At 51.8% G+C, this 16,666-nt stretch overlaps 1 protein-coding gene across 1 annotated transcript in view; it reads left to right on the forward strand.

Moving 5' to 3' along the window:
- GLIS1 (GLIS family zinc finger 1) overlaps positions 1-16,666 on the forward strand; it is a 188,388-nt gene that overhangs the window by 112,328 nt on the left and 59,394 nt on the right. Inside the window, exons 2-3 of the mRNA XM_049774705.1 lie at positions 3,166-3,343; positions 5,488-6,337. Of these exons, the coding sequence (XP_049630662.1) occupies positions 3,166-3,343; positions 5,488-6,337 (1,028 nt within the window). The remainder of the gene's footprint in view (positions 1-3,165; positions 3,344-5,487; positions 6,338-16,666) is intronic.

Here is a 16,666-nt window from a genome sequence, read left to right on the forward strand (position 1 = left end):
CTGACTTCCTCTGCAGTCTAGGGACCACTCAACTCTTGGTGTCTTCACTTGCTTCTCTGTGCCCGGGCTCAACCCTGAAACTTCCCTTGAAGCTCGACATTTGTATATTTTAGTGTGGGGGGGCACACCCAGCAGTGCTCAAAGATTACTCTTGGCTCTGTGCTCAGGGATCGCTCCTGATGGGGTGTTGGGATGTTGGGAACCAAATTTGGGTAAGCCACATGCCTTACCTGCTGGACTCTCTCTTGGGACCAAAGAGCCTGATTTTGGCACTTGCTGTCCAGGGCAGTGGAAACCCAGTTCTTCTGCATGACCCTCCACATGACCTTCCTTGCAGTTGTGATTTTCAGCCTGTTCCCACACCCACACTGGTCTGCTGACCGGGGGTTGAAAATACCAGTTGGAGTCACTGGTGGGGGCGCTTGTTGGGATGAGAAGAGGGTAACTGTTACCCGTTGGCTCAGGGTCAGCAGGATAGAGACACTGAGCTGAGGAGTGAGGAATGTTGGCTTGAACTGTGGCCCACACACACAGACCTTGAGCCAGGTCAGAAGCCCCCATATCTCCCAAACCTCTGCTTGCCCACATCATAGGATGGAGCCTTTTAGGAAGGACCCAGTAGTCGGTATGTAGGAAGAGCTTGAGGATTGAGACCTTGGTGGGTGCTGGACTCCCTGGAGGTGTCTAGACCCCTCTGCCCCCAATCTAGGAGAGCTGAGTGACCCAGAGGCCCTCTGCAGGCCTGGCAGGTCACGGAAAGAAGCTCAGAAGGGCTCCAGCCCCAGGCAAAAACGCTGGGTGAACACCCCACAGAGCAGAGCGATGATTAAGTGTGCTCCGCTCCAAATGCTATTAATGGTCATAAAATTAGCTACAGTTTTCTGAGGGCCGGGCCCAGGCTTTGCCTCAATGGGACAATAAAATGGCGTGCCGAAGCGATTCGGGAAGCCAGGACTGCCAAGCAGAGCCAGGCTTAAACGAGCGGCAGCCGGCTCTCATTAACTCGGACTGTTCACATTTGTTACCAGGGATTGCTTTTTAATTAAAAAACGACCAACTTATTAAAAACTAAGCTTGTGAGGGGCCGGCCCAGCAGCAGTGCAGCCAGCGGGAGGGAGCGGGCGTTCATCCCTGCAGTATACGCCTGGCTCTGCTGGGAGTGAAGGTGTCCCCTCTGCAAGAAGTTCACCCACTTCTCCCAGTGTTAGCCTGAGCTGCACCCCTGCCTTGCATCCCAGGCACAGTGTCCTCGCCAAACTGGAAAGTGCCTAGCAGGATGTGGGCTGGACCCCAGAGACTAGGATGAGCCCTCAGCAGTCACAGACCTCAAGGATCACTGCCTGGGGTGGGCTGAGAGGTGTAGTGGGGTGTATAATGTGGGAAGGGGTTAGCTGGGGACAGGTCTGACTTGGCATATCAGTGAAATTTCTCATTGCATCATCTGCACCATCCCTGCACCTCAGTTTTCTCCACCACAATGTGGGGACAATCCCTGTTCCTTTCTTGAATATAGCACATGGTTCCCGGGACCTAGTGGGAACACTGGGTGCATGTACTGTTGGCCAGGCCACTGCTCACTTGGCTCTTTCTCCTCAGCTACTAGGTCTTTCTCTCATTGTCACAACATTCTTGCTCTGTGTCGGTAGTTCTGGGATGATTTGTGGGTCTGAAGGGGGGCACTTGAAGGTGTTGGGGAGCTGGTCTGGTGTTCCACCCAAGCTGGGACTGAGAAAATGGGACTTACACCCATGCCCAGAGCCTCACTGGGCATCTGAGTCCCTGGCACGGTGGTCTCCCCATTACCCATGACTTATGGGAAAGTTGGTGGAAGGATGTGTCATAGCCTTGGCTGGGGACCCCTGGGGCTCCCAAAGGCATCCCATAGGTTCATTCTGTCCTGGTTAACCAAATTCTGCCAAGTGATGGGCTGGAAACCCTGAGAGGTTTGTCCCATATTAACCCTCCTGGACTATGGGCAACAGGCCCAGGGACAAGATGTGGCTACTGACAATCCTGCCCAATAGCTGGAGTGTTCTCAGTTTTTGTCAAGTATGAGGGCCTGAGACTGTGGTGCTGCTGGGGATCAGCAGACCCACATCCTGAGGTACCCGAGGCTGTCCAGGAATATTCCTAGCAAGGTTCGGGGCAGGTCTGGGGCCCTGAGTTTGGAACCAGGGCCTCATTTCTGCAAGGGACCTCTGTATTGTACTGACTTCACATTTTAGTAAGCTCCTTCAGAGCTGGTTTCCCCTTGATTGACTCAATAAAGCTTCACCGAACCCCAGTGACTGGACTGGCAGGGCTGTGCTGTGCACTGCATGAAGGGATGGGAAACAGCTATGTTTCTTCCTTTATTATTATTATTCTTTTTTTTTTTTTTTTTTTTGGTGTTTGGGTTACACCTGAGTTCAGCACTCAAGAATTACTCCTCACTGTGCCGGAGGACCTATGGGAATCTGCTATACTATCACTTTGGCCCCAAAGTTGTGTGTTTCTGTGGCATGTAACCCACAGAAGTAAACAGTGCAAACAGATGTTCTCACAACGAGAAAGACTTTGCATGAGACCTCCTTCCTTGCTTGCATATACACAAATATGTACACACATGTAGACACATCACAACTATACATTTTGCACATGCAATGCATATTTTCTACATTGCACATGTACAATAGTTAGCACATAGATGCACATGCTGCACACACACTCACGATCATACAGGCATGCATACTGCACACAGAATACACACACACACACACACACACACGTGCATGCACGCACTCACACATCTTGGTGCACATTCACATCTACACGGGCATTAGAGCTGCTCTCCCTGCCTTCTGAGCAGCACAGAACTTGCCTTCTGCCCAGACTAAAGCCAGGCCCTTCCAGATGACACTAGGTGGCCATGAGGATCTCAGGCTGCCAGCAACCAAAGGCACTTTCTTTTTTCCTGGTTTTGGGTCACACCCAGCGGCACTTGGGTTACTCTGGCTCCTCGCCGGCTCAGGAGACCATACGGGATGCCGGGAATTGAATCCGGGTCAGTCCCAAGTCAGACACATGCAAGGCAAATGCCCTACTGCTGTGCAATCGCTCTGGCCTCTCCCTATGCCTTGTATATTTCCCCTAATCTGTCCCCTCTTTCTGTCGTTCTTTGTCTAGTGAACGGGAGCTATGGCCACTGCACCACTGGACCAGAGAAGAGCCTTCTGGACCTGGACCTGGCCGAGGGTCCCAGCCCCACCTGCTGCCAAGGCCTGTTCCTTGCGGCAGACACCCCTCCACCCCGGGGCCACCCCCCAGCTTGCGAGAGGCTGCTGCATTTTCCCCTCCCAAGCAGGTAAGCAGTGGGAGTTCCCTGGAGGCCTTTGGATTTTACATGAGGATGGAGAGTAGCAGGACACACAGGAAACAGAAGATCCAAAGGCCAGTGACAATGGGGCTACGGGGTACCCAGCTGGATGCCTGCTTGTGAAACATGCTGCAGGAGATGAGGCCTCAGTGGTTCTGAAATGGGACTGCAATCAGGGTGGGGTGGGGAAGGCACAAGTGCAGCACTTATACTGTGCCAGCCCTCTGCTGAGAGAATAGGTGTGGGATGGGTGTGGATGCCCATAGGATGGGATGAGGATGCCCCATTCCCCTCCCAGAACCTGTGGGTCGCTCTAATAGATCTGGCACATTTTAGTCTTGCCCCATTCAGTGACAGGTGTTGCCTTGCCCACAGACAGTCTTGTCCTCACGCTTCAGTGTCAAAGGCTCTGGGCCAAGGCACCAGGGTGTGAGTCTCTCCTGAAGCCTCACTTCTTCACCTGTGGATGGTTGTCCTCCTCCTCTGTTGGTGGCCCTCATCTTCTCCTAAGGACACTAGACCTATGGGCTAGGATACCCCCATCTTCATCGCATTTAATTTACTCTTATCCCTAAGGCTTTGTCGCCAAACTCAGTCACACTGGGTTATGGATTTGGCCCAAACTGGTCTCTTAAGGGGACCTCATGAGCCCCATATCACCCTCCTCTCCCCTGAATTTCTGCTAGAAAATCTGGGTCACTTCACTTCCAGGAGTTCCCTACCAGGACCCAAGGTGACAGGAAATGGGGTGGCCCAGTGACCAGATTATCCTGTGGGCGGGAAAGCAGCTGTGGGGAGTATGGGGGAGTCATAGGCTCCTGATTCAGGAAGAGCTGGTTCCTGCTCCTGCTTGCCACTGACTGGCACTGCCAGATCAGGCCAAAATAGGAGGTAGGAGTACCCCATACACACCTCAGGGAAACTGAGGGCTCAGGAGAGAGGCTGAGGGCCAGATAGAAAGAAAGCTGAGCAAGGCTGTCTGCTACCCTGAGCATAAGCAATAAGCATAGACAGGAACTGGGTTTTGAGGTGATGAACAAACATGCACCCCGTTTCCTCAGGGATGGCATGAGGGGCCCAACTGCCAGCAGAAAGCTCCAAGTTTCTTCTGAAAAGTTGTGGCCCTGTGCAGCATAGAAAACATCAAAGCAGAAAGCTAGGAGATAGCTCAGAAGAGCACATGCCTGGCTTGCATGAGGCCCGAGTGTGGTGCCCAGCATAGCATGCCCCCTCCAAGTACTGCAAGATACGGCCCTCCCATGTGGTCCCTGGGCATCCCAGGCCCAAGACTTGAACCACCAAGTTCACACTGACAGAGCATGGTTGGGGTGAACCTAAACCCCCAATATTGCTATGAAGTCCCTTCAAACGAAAGGAAAAACAGAGGTGTTCACCATGTGTTTGCATTCTTGAGCTTGGCAGAGGTGAATGTGGGTGGGGAGGGCACTGGGAAGACATCTGCTTGAGTGGGATACTTATAACCCATTTATTATTTATCATCTACTATCTATCTACCATCTCTTTATCTAATATCTGTCATCTACCTATGATCGATCCACCTATTCTATATCTACCTAGCTATTCTTTCAATCTACTATCTTATATTTATCTAATTTACTAATCTACAATCTATCCAATATACTATTTATTTATTCTTTATATCTAATTTATTATTCATCTAATCTATCTATCTATCTATCTATCTATCTATCTATCTATCTATCTATCTATCTATCTATCTATCTATGCTAAAGTACTGACCCCAGGAGAAGAAAAGCTGACAGTTTGGGGGTTGTGTAACTTGAGATCCCAAATAACCCACAGAAAAACTCTGCTATCACTAGGGAAGGGTGGCACAAATCCTGGTATTTGGGGACTCCAGAAGCTGAGATAGGCAGCCCCTGGCTTGCCCTCACTGTTTCTGCAGGCAGGAGTTTTGCCCTTGCTCTGCTACTCACCTCAATTCTATATCTCTCTCCCCTCCCTACATATTGGGAGAATAGCTGAGTAGCCGCACCTCTCGGCACTTTGCTGAGAGCTGACTCAGGTATTGGTGGTGCAGAGAACACAGGACCAATGCTTCTCCATGCTACAGTTCCATCTCCTCACATTATCTCTGCCACTGTCCTCAGGTCACCCAGACCCCTGGCCACCTGTGTGAACGGCAGTCTTCCAGCCCCTCAGCACATCAAGCAGGAGTCCCTGTCCACTTACAGGGCCATGACGGAAACTCGGGCCACACCGTCTGCCCACCGTCGGGCCCCACCTGGCACCAGCCACCTGCACAGTGACCTGACCAGCCCCGCACCCTCCTGCTACCTGCTGGGCAGCGAGCCTAGCCCCGGCCTGGGCCCCTCACCAGAGGCCCACCTGAAGCGCTGCTGCCTCTTGGGCCTATCTCCCACCTCCTCAGCCTCCTCCTCCTCCTGTGCCTCTTCTGACGTCTCCTCCATAACCCGCTCCTCCCACACCGCTCTGGTCAGCTGCGTGAATGGACTTCGGAGCCCCCCTCTGCCAGGAGACCTGGGGGGCCCTGCCAGGCGGGCCCGGCCCAGCCCTGCATCCATGGAGACCCGAGAGGGTAGCATGCAGCTGGACGCCTGCCGGAAGGCCGCTTTCTTGAAGCAGGAGCCGGCAGATGAGTTCTCAGAGCTCTTTGGACCACACCAGCAGGGCCTGCCACCCCCCTATCCACTGCCTCAGTTGCCTCCTGGTCCTGGTCTGGGTGGCCTGGGGCTGGGCTTGCCAGGCAGGCCTGCAGCCGGGAGGCAGGCCTGCCGCTGGGTGGACTGCTGTGCAGCCTACGAGCAACAGGAGGAGCTAGTACGGCACATTGAGAAGAGCCACATCGACCAACGCAAAGGCGAGGACTTCACCTGCTTCTGGGCTGGCTGCGTGCGCCGCTACAAGCCCTTCAATGCCCGCTATAAGCTGCTCATCCATATGCGGGTACACTCGGGTGAGAAACCCAACAAGTGCATGGTGAGTATGAGGCCATGGCCCCATTGGCTCCCAATGGCTCCCTGTCCAGCAGTTCAGCAGGGAGCCCATCCCTGCACCCTGGTAAGGCCACAGCAGGGCTTCTGTGCACATGGTCATGCTGTGTCCTATACTCCGAGGCCATGACTGGGACTCAGTGTCAGACACGGTTCCTCAGGTGGCGACATGCTCTCAAGGAGAGCAGCTGGGCTGGCCGCATGCCTATTTCTCTCTCTATTTCTCATTACATAATGTAATGTGGCTTCCTCTATACGCAGTCTACCCTGGATCTGAACTAAACCCAAGGGTTGGCAGAGTACCTGCAGTGATAGAGTGAAGAGCAGAGATGGAAGCCATGTCTGCTTTGCAGGACCAGTGTCATAGCCAAGGTCATGTGCCTCCCATGTGCTGTTATCATCCCATGCCCCACCATGTGGATGCTTCATGGGAAGGGTGCCGTGGGATGGGGTACACTTCCGAGCATGACCAGTGCCCCCGGCCCCACTGCTTGTGGAGAGGGCTCCATTCAGTGCCATGGAGGCTGCATGTGAAGGTGTGAAAGGGCTCCCCATGGGGCAGTAAATAGGGTCTGAAGGATGGAAGTAGAGAAGCTGTGTTGGCTTCAGTTGAGGCTGAAGCAAGCGGCTGTGAATTTGCCTGGTGGTGCCTTTGGGCCCAGAGGAGACTAGAGAGAGGCCCTGGCTGACCTGTCCCCAGGTGCTCAGCTCTCTGGGTTTTGAGGCAAGTGTGCCCCAACCTTAGAAGGGATGATGAGCGACCAGTACAGGCCCAATCTTTGAGAAACTCAATTTTTCTCAATCTCTCTCCGGGATCCTCGCACCCACAGCTAAATCTTACTTTAGCTCTTTTACTTTACATCTTCTTACTGGTGCCTCACTGGTGTGTATATCTGTGGCGGGGAGGGGGGCACTAATTTAGCTATATGTGCTGAACCCCTATGATCCTTCTAGTGCTAGGGTCTCCCATGTGACTCCCAGAACTTAGAGGTTATCGAGTTGACCCTGAGGGACCTTAGGGATTTAGTTCCAGCCTTGCCTACCCTTGGAGATGTGGGGAACCAAGGCCCAGATGTTCCAGCATCTCTCTGGGTTCTGGCTTCTGACCCAGCTTGCCAGAGTCTCATTTGCTTCCACAGGACACCAACATCTCCTGGCATAGGTGTTGGTCTGGGGCCCAGACCTAGGCCTGCCAAGTAGCATTTATGGTCAGAGCTGGGGAAATTGGGTGTGGAGATGAGTGACAAGTGCAGTAAAGCAATTTGCAAAGGTCCAGGGAGGGCAGACCCAGAGGGTGTCATGGAGGACGTGTTGCTCCGGCCATTGCATATGCACTTGTGTTGACTCTTGCTAAGAGGGTTTTTACAGATGAAGAACCCAGTTCGGACAGTGTTGCTGGCCCATCCCATCACCCTGAGAAGACGTGGATTGGCCTCTCAGGGACCACTAGGCTTCTAGCCTAGTGCCAGCTAGCAGTTTCTCAGTGTGGGATCAGTCTCAGCACCCACTCATGCAACCTACTGATGACCCCTTATAAACACAAGAGAACCCATTTTTCAGTTGAGAAACAGGCTTGCTGAGATGGCATCATTTTCCCCAGGCACCATGTTAGCTTGACACCCTAAGTCACAAATGCAGAAATAGATTCTCACAGGAATGAGAAGAGAAAAACTCAGCAAGACATGCAGCATAGAGCCTTCCGGAGACCGAGCCCACCTCTGTCTAAACTGTGCTGCTCTTGTTCATACTGAGCTTCTGTCAGCTAAGAGTTCCTGGGTCCCCACCTGTAGCAGGGAGCAGAACATTCCTCTGAGCTCCGCCCTGCCCACTGCTCCATTCCTACTGTCTGAGCTGCCCACACCCAACTACATAACAGCTCCCTGCCCGAAAGATTATTAATTTCTTATGACAGGCCTCAGCTACCATGTGCTGTAATAGACAAAGGAATTTTGGACCCAGAGCCTCTGGAGAACAGGAAATAGATGAGACACTTTGATGGAAGAGTAAACGGCCCACTGAAATAGCAGTTAATCCTTTTATTACCTTTCCAGCAGCCTTTTCCACAGTTCGCTCCCGAGGTGAGCCTCCATCCCACCTCACTCAGCACTGGCCTGGCAGCTGGCTCACATTTAGCCTGCATGCTCCTGCTCCAGGCAGGTCTCAAGGGGCCTCCAGTTGCTGGCAGGAGCGGGTCCCCTGTGCCCCAGTTTCGATCCTTTGGGACTTGCCTGCAGTACGCGGCACAATCCGGCCCCCACCCTGGCCTCTCTATGGCCCATCTATGCTTCAGAGGAAGCACCCTAATCTCTGTGCAATATCCTGTTGTAACTCTCACGTCACAGTTGTCTCAGTCTTATTAAATCTGGGGGTTTCATTTGTGCTATGATAGCAAGGTTACATCCAACGCAAACATAACCATGGTTGCCTCAAAACCTCTGCAGAGATGGAGTCCTTGCTTTTTCCCTTCGGCCATCCCTGTAGTTGGAATTCAGGTCCCCTGGCTGTGTAGTACAGAGCAGGCTGGCGAATGTTCTTTTCTTGCCATCATAAAGGAGAGGTGAGATCTCACCAGCAGGGTCGTTTCTAGTTCAGGCTGTTCTGAGGCATCAGTGGCACCAGCAGTGGCCCCAATAGAGAGACTAGTTTGCCTGGCACTATAACAGAATGGAAGGCAGCCTGGCAGGTATAAAGCACAGACCTGGGACCCAACATTTGGCATAGCCTGTCTGAGTCGGAACCCCTGGATCTTGACCTGGCACCATGCATCCTTTGAGGACTGTTGTATGCAGCCTCACAGAATGACAGGAGGAAGTGGTTGTCATCCCTTCTTCCAATGATGCCTTTCAGCACAGCCATTCAGGAGACATGGACAAGAGCACTTTTTGGTGAGTGGACTCAAGCATCTTCCACTCCTGGCAGGGTGTCCTAAGAGGAGATACTCTGTGCCAGTGTCTGTGTAGGGATGGGACTTAAGACAAAGAAGAGACTGGAGAATGCATTGGATACAAGGGCATTCAGCCTTCAACTCCTGATTCTGATAAACCACTAGAGACCATCACTGCACCTGCCTGAACCTCTCACTATATTCAGTAGCAGGGTCTTGGGCCTGGTGATGCCGCTGACTAGAAAATGAGGCCTGGGGCTGGAGTGGTGGCGCAGCGGTAGGGCATTTTTGCCTTGCACACAGTTGATCAAGAATGGACTGTGGTTCTATCCCCTGGCGCCCATATGGTCCCCTAAGCCAGGAGCGATTTCTGAGTGCATAGCCAGGAGTAACCCCTGACTATGCCCTACCACACAGTCTTCTGCCCTTCTCTTGCCCAATTCCTTGCACAGCAGACAGAGCAAGAGTTATGAGCTTCTCCACTCACAATCTGGGCATCTGTTCCCCAATACCATTTCCCAAGAGGGCAGGACACATCTTATCTGGGGGTGATAGGATTGGATCATACTTGGCAGTGCTCTGGGTATCATATGGGTTCCTGAGGATCAAACCATAATTGGCTGCATGTGAAGTATCGTACCCACTGTACTATCTCTCTGGCCCACTGGTCACGCCAACTTATCTCAACATTTCTCTCATTGCTGGACATTTTCCCAGGTTCCTGAACCATCTGAGTAGGCAAATAGAACAGTCTTTTCTTGACCATACTCAGAGAGAAAACTAGGGAGCCAGACCAGATAAGGAGGAGTGTAGGAGGTCATAAAGAACAGGCCTGCCAGCCTCAGTGGGCGAGTATTTCCTGAAAGGCTGGTAACAAGAGAAAGTTAGCCCTCTCAGGAGACATCTGCTCCAGATGTCAGGACTGTGTCATGAGCTCCTGGCACTGCAGGAAAGATGACTCTGGATTCTCACCATCATTTTGCCTGAGTGACGGGAACCTGGAGTGAAGGGTTGGGAGCCTGGCTGTAGAGCTCGACCAGGTTGGTCAGGCAGGATGGATCAGCAGTTATGTACACATGGTCCAACCCTTCTAATAATTTTTTTTGGGATTCTTAAGAGTGTGTGTGTGTGTGTGTGTGTGTGTGTTTGTGTGTGTGTGTGTGAGTGAGTATGAGGGGAGATTGTGTCACATCCAGCAGTGTGACTCAGTGCTTACTCCAGGTTATTTTTTTATATAAATTATCTTTATTTAAACACCATGCTTTCAAATATAATTGTAGTTGTATGATTACAGTTATGTAAAGAACACCCGCCTTTACCGGTGCAGGATTCCCACCACCAATTTCCTGGATCTACCCACTCCCCACCCCACCCACACCTGTACTCGAGACTGGCTTTCTTTTTCCCTCATTCATTCACATTGTTATGATAGTTTTCAGTGTAGTTATTTCTCTAACTGCACTTATCACTCTAAGTGGTGAGCTTCATGTCATGAGCCGCACCTACATGGGAAAATGGGGGGAAATAAGGGTTGGGACTGAGGCAGTAAAATATTAGAAATGAGATTTGTAGGGCAGTATCAAGGTCACAATACAAGATGGATGTTATGGATATATAAAATATATGTATACAATACTATCAATAGGAAAACAAGGAGAAAAAAATTCCAGTGACTGTCCCAACATAAACCAGTGTTAGAACGGCCCATAGGGTAGCCAATGCCATACCTAAATTCAGGCCCTAAGTGCATCATGGGGCCAAGTGAGAGCCTGGGTCTAAAACAGATTCCAGAGTCTGTACCAGCTACATCGAAAGTCACTTCCCAGGCTGAGATCCATTTGCCAATTCAAGATTGCTGCTCACTTGGAAATGAATCTGAGCACCTTTGGCAAGCTCTTCCCTGCCATTTGCTATGTGTTAGGTTCTGGGTCTCAGGAGGGAACCGAAGCCAGCCTGGCCTCCAGGAGCCTCAGTGAAGAGAGGAGCTGCTTGGAAATCTGTGTCTAGCTCGTCTCCCTGGCTCAGTGCTCCATCATCCATTCAACAGGTTTGCTGGCCCTGCCGATCTGCTGGGGCTCTTATCCTTTGAAGAGGGGACACCCTGTGTGAGCTAAGGAGAAAATCATGTGGCTCCTTTACAGTAAATCAGACCTTGGGAGCCGAAGCTGGTGCAATGAGAGAACAGAGAGGAGGAGCTAGAGCCCCTCCTGGTGAAACCTGCAGCAAAGTTGCAGTGGAGGTGGACAACAATGGGCAGCAGTGGGCAGTTCTGTGCTTGCCCACCTGAACCAGTAATGGGAACTTTCCAGGCAGAGGTCAGGGTCTGCACGGGAAAGCCTTTCTAAGCAAAACCAAGCTGGCATCAGAATATATCCTCTAAGGAGGTCATTCCTGGGTAGATGGTTTATTTCATTTTCCATAACCAAATCCATCTATAACCAGAGATGGTCATGGAAGCCCAGAGTGGTGAGTCCAGTGAGGACCCCTGGATGTCCACTCCACTTTCCTGTCCCATTTCCTAATGCTTTGTTGCCTTCCTGACCTCTGGGCCATAGTCTGGCTGATGCCTCTGTCTGGGCCCCTCTTATTCTTCCTTCAGCACCCAGCCCATCATCCCCTGTTCTCCTTGCAGGTCTTATTGACCCATGTTTAAGTGCTTCCTAGCTTGAACAAACATCCAGGGACCACGTGCCCTTTGATACCTGGTCTGGTCATGGGCAGGGATTTGAGCTGTGCCTAGTACCAAGCACCTCTTGCCCCTCTGCTCCAGAGCTGGCTGGATCCCCCACATAGCTCACCAGGGTATTTTCCTAGAATGCACAATGTTGAGAGCACTTTAAAGACAGTTCTGGATACCCTTAAACTGGATGCCAGACATTTTTTCTACCTGAAAGCCTTTACCTGGAAAGTGGGGCAGAAGGATAGTTGGAGCGTCAACAGAGCTCAGAGATGGGAGTGCTTTAGACATTAAACATTGGATCCCAATCAGGGATCCATACGATCTGAATGAGGAAAGGAGAATGAGATGGATGGGGATCACTCAGGCCTGAGGGACAGAAGCACTAGCCCTGCTGTGATACTCAATGACCTGGGATGGAACCTGGGTTGTACACAGCCTCAGTTCCCTGAGCTGGCCAAGGGGTGAATACACAACTTCTGTCTCTTTGGGTTGGGAGACAAGGTCTGAGCCCCAGATCCAGCCCTATAGGTTGGCTCACATGATCACCAGAGAGACTTTCTGGAATGTTGGACGTCAGGATCAGGTCAGGGTCTTGCCCCCACCCCTCAGGAGAGGAGAAATAAGTAGTGCAGTGGGCATTGCACCCCCAGCTCCACAACTTTCTGGATGTGCAGCCTCAGACAAGCAGTTTTTCTCCTGAGTCTCTGTAAAATGGAATCTATGCTATGGGTTCCAGAAGAATCTGAGGGACGGAGGGATGTACAAAGGGGAAGAAATTGTGTTTTTGCCAGGAGCCGGAGCTCTGTGTGCCTGTAGACAAGTACAGTTCCTCAGGTTGACAGCAGTCTAAATGTCTCTACCTCTCTCCATGGCACAACATCCCCACTTCTGCCTCTACCCCGCCCCTCCCTGCTCCCATTCACAACTCAGCCTCCCCTGCCTCATGAGCCCCTAAGAAGATCAGAGGTGGGGATGGGGCTTCCTGTCTTTTTTTTTTTTTTTTTTTGGTTTTTGAGCCACACCCGGCAGTGCTCAGGGGTTACTCCTGGCTGTCTGCTCAGAAATAGCTCCTGGCAGGCACGGGGGACCATATGGGACACCGGGATTCGAACCAACCACCTTAGGTCCTGGATCGGCTGCTTGCAAGGCAAACGCCGCTGTGCTATCTCTCAGGGCCCGGGGCTTCCTGTCTTTATTCAATTCTGTGGGACTCTGCTTTAGAACAGCGCCCTGTTCGTCGCTTTCACCAGCTCAGACCTCAAAGTCCTGGTCAATGGCCCCCTTGGGACTCAGTTTCTATCTGTAGGAACCAGCCAGATGGAGCCTGTGGTACCTGCCCTGTGCCTGGTGAGCCCCGCTGGTATTTAGAAATGGGTCTTCCTGCCTCTGCCCATCATGCTTGCCTAGCCCACCTCTCACAGACCTGAGACCTCCTGGGAGCAAGACTCATCAACTCCATTCAGCTCTATGGAATGTGAAAGCAGTTCAGGGTGGAAATATGACTTTTGGAATAGAATTTAAAATAATAAAAGAGGATGCAGAGTGGTAGCACAATGGGTAGGGTATTTGCCTTGCACACGGCCAATTCCACTTTGATCCCCAGCACCCCATATGGTCCCATGAGTACTGCCAGGAGTGATTACTGAGTGCAGAGCCAGGAATAACCCCTGAGCATCACAAATGTGATGTGAAAACCCACAGATAACAATAATAAAAATAAAATAGGAGAGCCTTTGAATTGAATGTTAGTATAATCAGAGCAAGGACATCAGATGGAATGAGAAGTGACTTTATGGAAGTGTCCGAAGCATGTCTTGGGAACAGAAACTTGGGAAAGGTTCCATTAATGACTGACCCTTAATCAGCACCATCTCTGGATGGTCTCCTAAGCCAACTCATACACCTCACTCAGGTGCCTCTAATACACACCTCTGCTTTTGTCCTCACCCACTTGCTGAGTCCACTGTATCTGTGACCTCAATCACTTCAGACACTCTGAGACCCACCTCTCAGGACTGGTGGCATCTCCCCCACACCCCAGCTGGCCCACTCAGCTTTGCTGATACCCACACAATGCCATGTACAATGCTTGAAGCAAAGGCTCCACTTTTGCTGGGAGAGGTGGTAAGGAAGTTAACACTGAGAAGTGAGGTTTTTGGGGCCGGGCGGTGGCGCTAAAGGTAAGGTGCCTGCCTTGCCTGCGCTAACCTTGGACGGACCGCGGTTCGATCCCCCGGTGTCCCATATGGTCCCCCAAGCCAGGAGCAACTTCTGAGCACATAGCCAGGAGTAACCCCTGAGCGTTACTGGGTGTGGCCCAAAAACCAAAAAAAAAAAAAAAAAAAAAAAAAGAGAAGTGAGGTTTTTTTTTTGGACATTGTAAGAGCAGGGTTTTGATGAATGTGTAGGAGTTTTCCAGGACAGAGCATAAGAAAAGGTATTGGCAGGAAAGAGAACATTGTGTGTGTAAGGGTTTTATGAGGTGACAGCTTTGGTTCTCAGGAGTAACCCCTTGTGCTTGGAGGGAATTGCATCATGAGGCTGGGAACAAAAACTCCAGTTTCTGTTGGAATTTGACTCGAAATGTCTCAAGTTCCAGGATGAGGAACTTGGACTCAACTGCGAGGCTAGTGGAGAGAAGGTGGGGGCAGGGAGTCCTGAACAGGACATTGAGATTGCTGGTGGAGAATGGCAGAAGGCATAGGAAGACCAGGAGGAAACTTTGCTCCCTAGTGTCCTCAGTGGCAGGCCTGGGCTATCGGCCCGAACCTGAGCACCTTGGGCCAGAGTGCCTTGGCCTGGTGAGTCGTGACAGGCACCATGTCTGCGAGCGCCACTCTGTCCACTGTGGAAAGCGGCGTCCGGCACACTTAGCGGTGAGGCACTGGAAAAGCATTTCTCATAATGTGGCTCCGTAAAGTTTGCACAACTGTTCTTTGTTTTCTGTCCATCCCCACAATAAATCTTCCTCGGCTGCCAGGGCTGGGGCCCTGAGGTCTGCAAGTGATTACAGACCCGAGTCGCCACTGCCTCCTCGCATGCATTCCTCTGATGTGGGGAGTGTGGGAGAGACCTGAGTGGACACTTCGTGGCCTGGAAGTGGCCACGAGCCAAGGGCTGGGAGGTGCCCTGCATAGGGAGTCCTTTACTCCTGTCCTCCAGCTCCCACCTAGCCCCTCTTGATAAGTCAGTCATGTTGGGGGATGCAGCCTCAGAGAGGAGATGGGTTGTGCTTTATGGGGGTGGTGGGCTGCAACCTTGGTGCTGGGGGTCGCAGGAGGACTGTGTTTCTGGGGTCAGGACAGAAATCTTTGATAGACATGGAACAAAGGCAGACCCTTGGCACCCCAATCCAACGCTGGTCTCCCACCTGCCCCTCCACTTCTGCACTCAGCATAGGGTCTTTATTGGGGTTCAGTGTACAATATCCAAATGTACAAAGTGACATTTGTACCTCTCAGGGCAGGACAGGGCCATGGATGGGGATGAGGGTCCACATGGGTAGTTCTTATGCTCAGGGGTTTGATAGGGATCCCCTGTGTGATGAGGGAGTACCTAGAGTTTACACCATGAAAGTGACTTGGCCTGGGTCACATCAGGGTCTCCACTTCCTGTGCCTGCTCCCAGCCCTGACATCTTCCATTGCCCTCAGTTGCCACCTGCACCCTTATTTGACCACTCTGTGCTTCCCACAATCTGCGTGCCCCTGAGTTTTGTAGTCAGTTGGTCTGTGGTGTCTTTCTGAGAAAGTTTATTTGCAGCAAACATGAGCAGTGGAAAGTCAAGACACTTTGGACCCAGAGACTTCTGTGAGGGTCCCCTCTACCCCAAGGCATCCTCCCTAGGAATCTAGGACAATAGAGAATGGCTCAGGTGAGAGAATCACGTTGTGGCACCTTTGCCCTCTGCCAGTGTGGAAACGGAGGGTCACAGAGAGGATGCTTCCTCTTTTTTTTTTTTTTTTTGCTTTTGGGCCACTCCCAGTGATGCCCAAAGGTTACTTCTGTTTCTAAACTCAGGGATTACTCCTGGAGATCACACCCAGCTCTGTCGTTTGCAAGCCATGCATGCTGTACTATCGCTTCAGCCCTGAGGATTTGTTTCTTGACCCCCAAGCCTCAACGCTCCTGCTCAACCAGTACCCACAGTGTCCTCCCACTGTCCACTGTCCACTGAGTTTCTGCTATGGGTTGGGCCCAATGCACCCTTTTCCTGCCTGGCTTCTAGGAACCATTGCTGCCTCCTAAATTCTAAGAACAGAGATGGCATTGTTTCTGCCCAAAGGCAGAGACATGGGACTGGCTCCTCTACTTCCCCAACCCCTGCAACACTGCTGACACATGTGGGGACCTGAGGCTCAGGGCTGGCCACAGCTGACTGACATGTACAGTATCCATGTGGGCCAGAACTCTCCATGCTGCAGGGCCAAGGTGTGAGATACTGCCCAGGGGCTCCAAGGACACAGACTATGAAGGCTTCACAGAGGATGATTGCTGGGTGCTGCAGCCCAGATCAAGCCTGGCTTGTGGCACAGCCCACACAAAAGGGCACTCACTAGCCCCATGCCCCCTCCCCTCGACATCCTTCCCCTTCTTCCTGTGCTCAAAACCTTGACCCTGCAGCCTCTGTTCTTTATGTGTTCACTCATGGTCCAGATTAGTCACTCTAGGAAGTGGCCTGGAGGCTCACGCTTTGTAACCAAGCTTTGGGTCTTTGGGGGGAAACTAGCATAGCCTCCAGGGCCTCAGTTT

Source organism: Suncus etruscus, chromosome 6 (genome assembly GCF_024139225.1).
Source record: "Suncus etruscus isolate mSunEtr1 chromosome 6, mSunEtr1.pri.cur, whole genome shotgun sequence".
In the NCBI taxonomy this organism is placed as follows: domain Eukaryota; kingdom Metazoa; phylum Chordata; class Mammalia; order Eulipotyphla; family Soricidae; genus Suncus; species Suncus etruscus.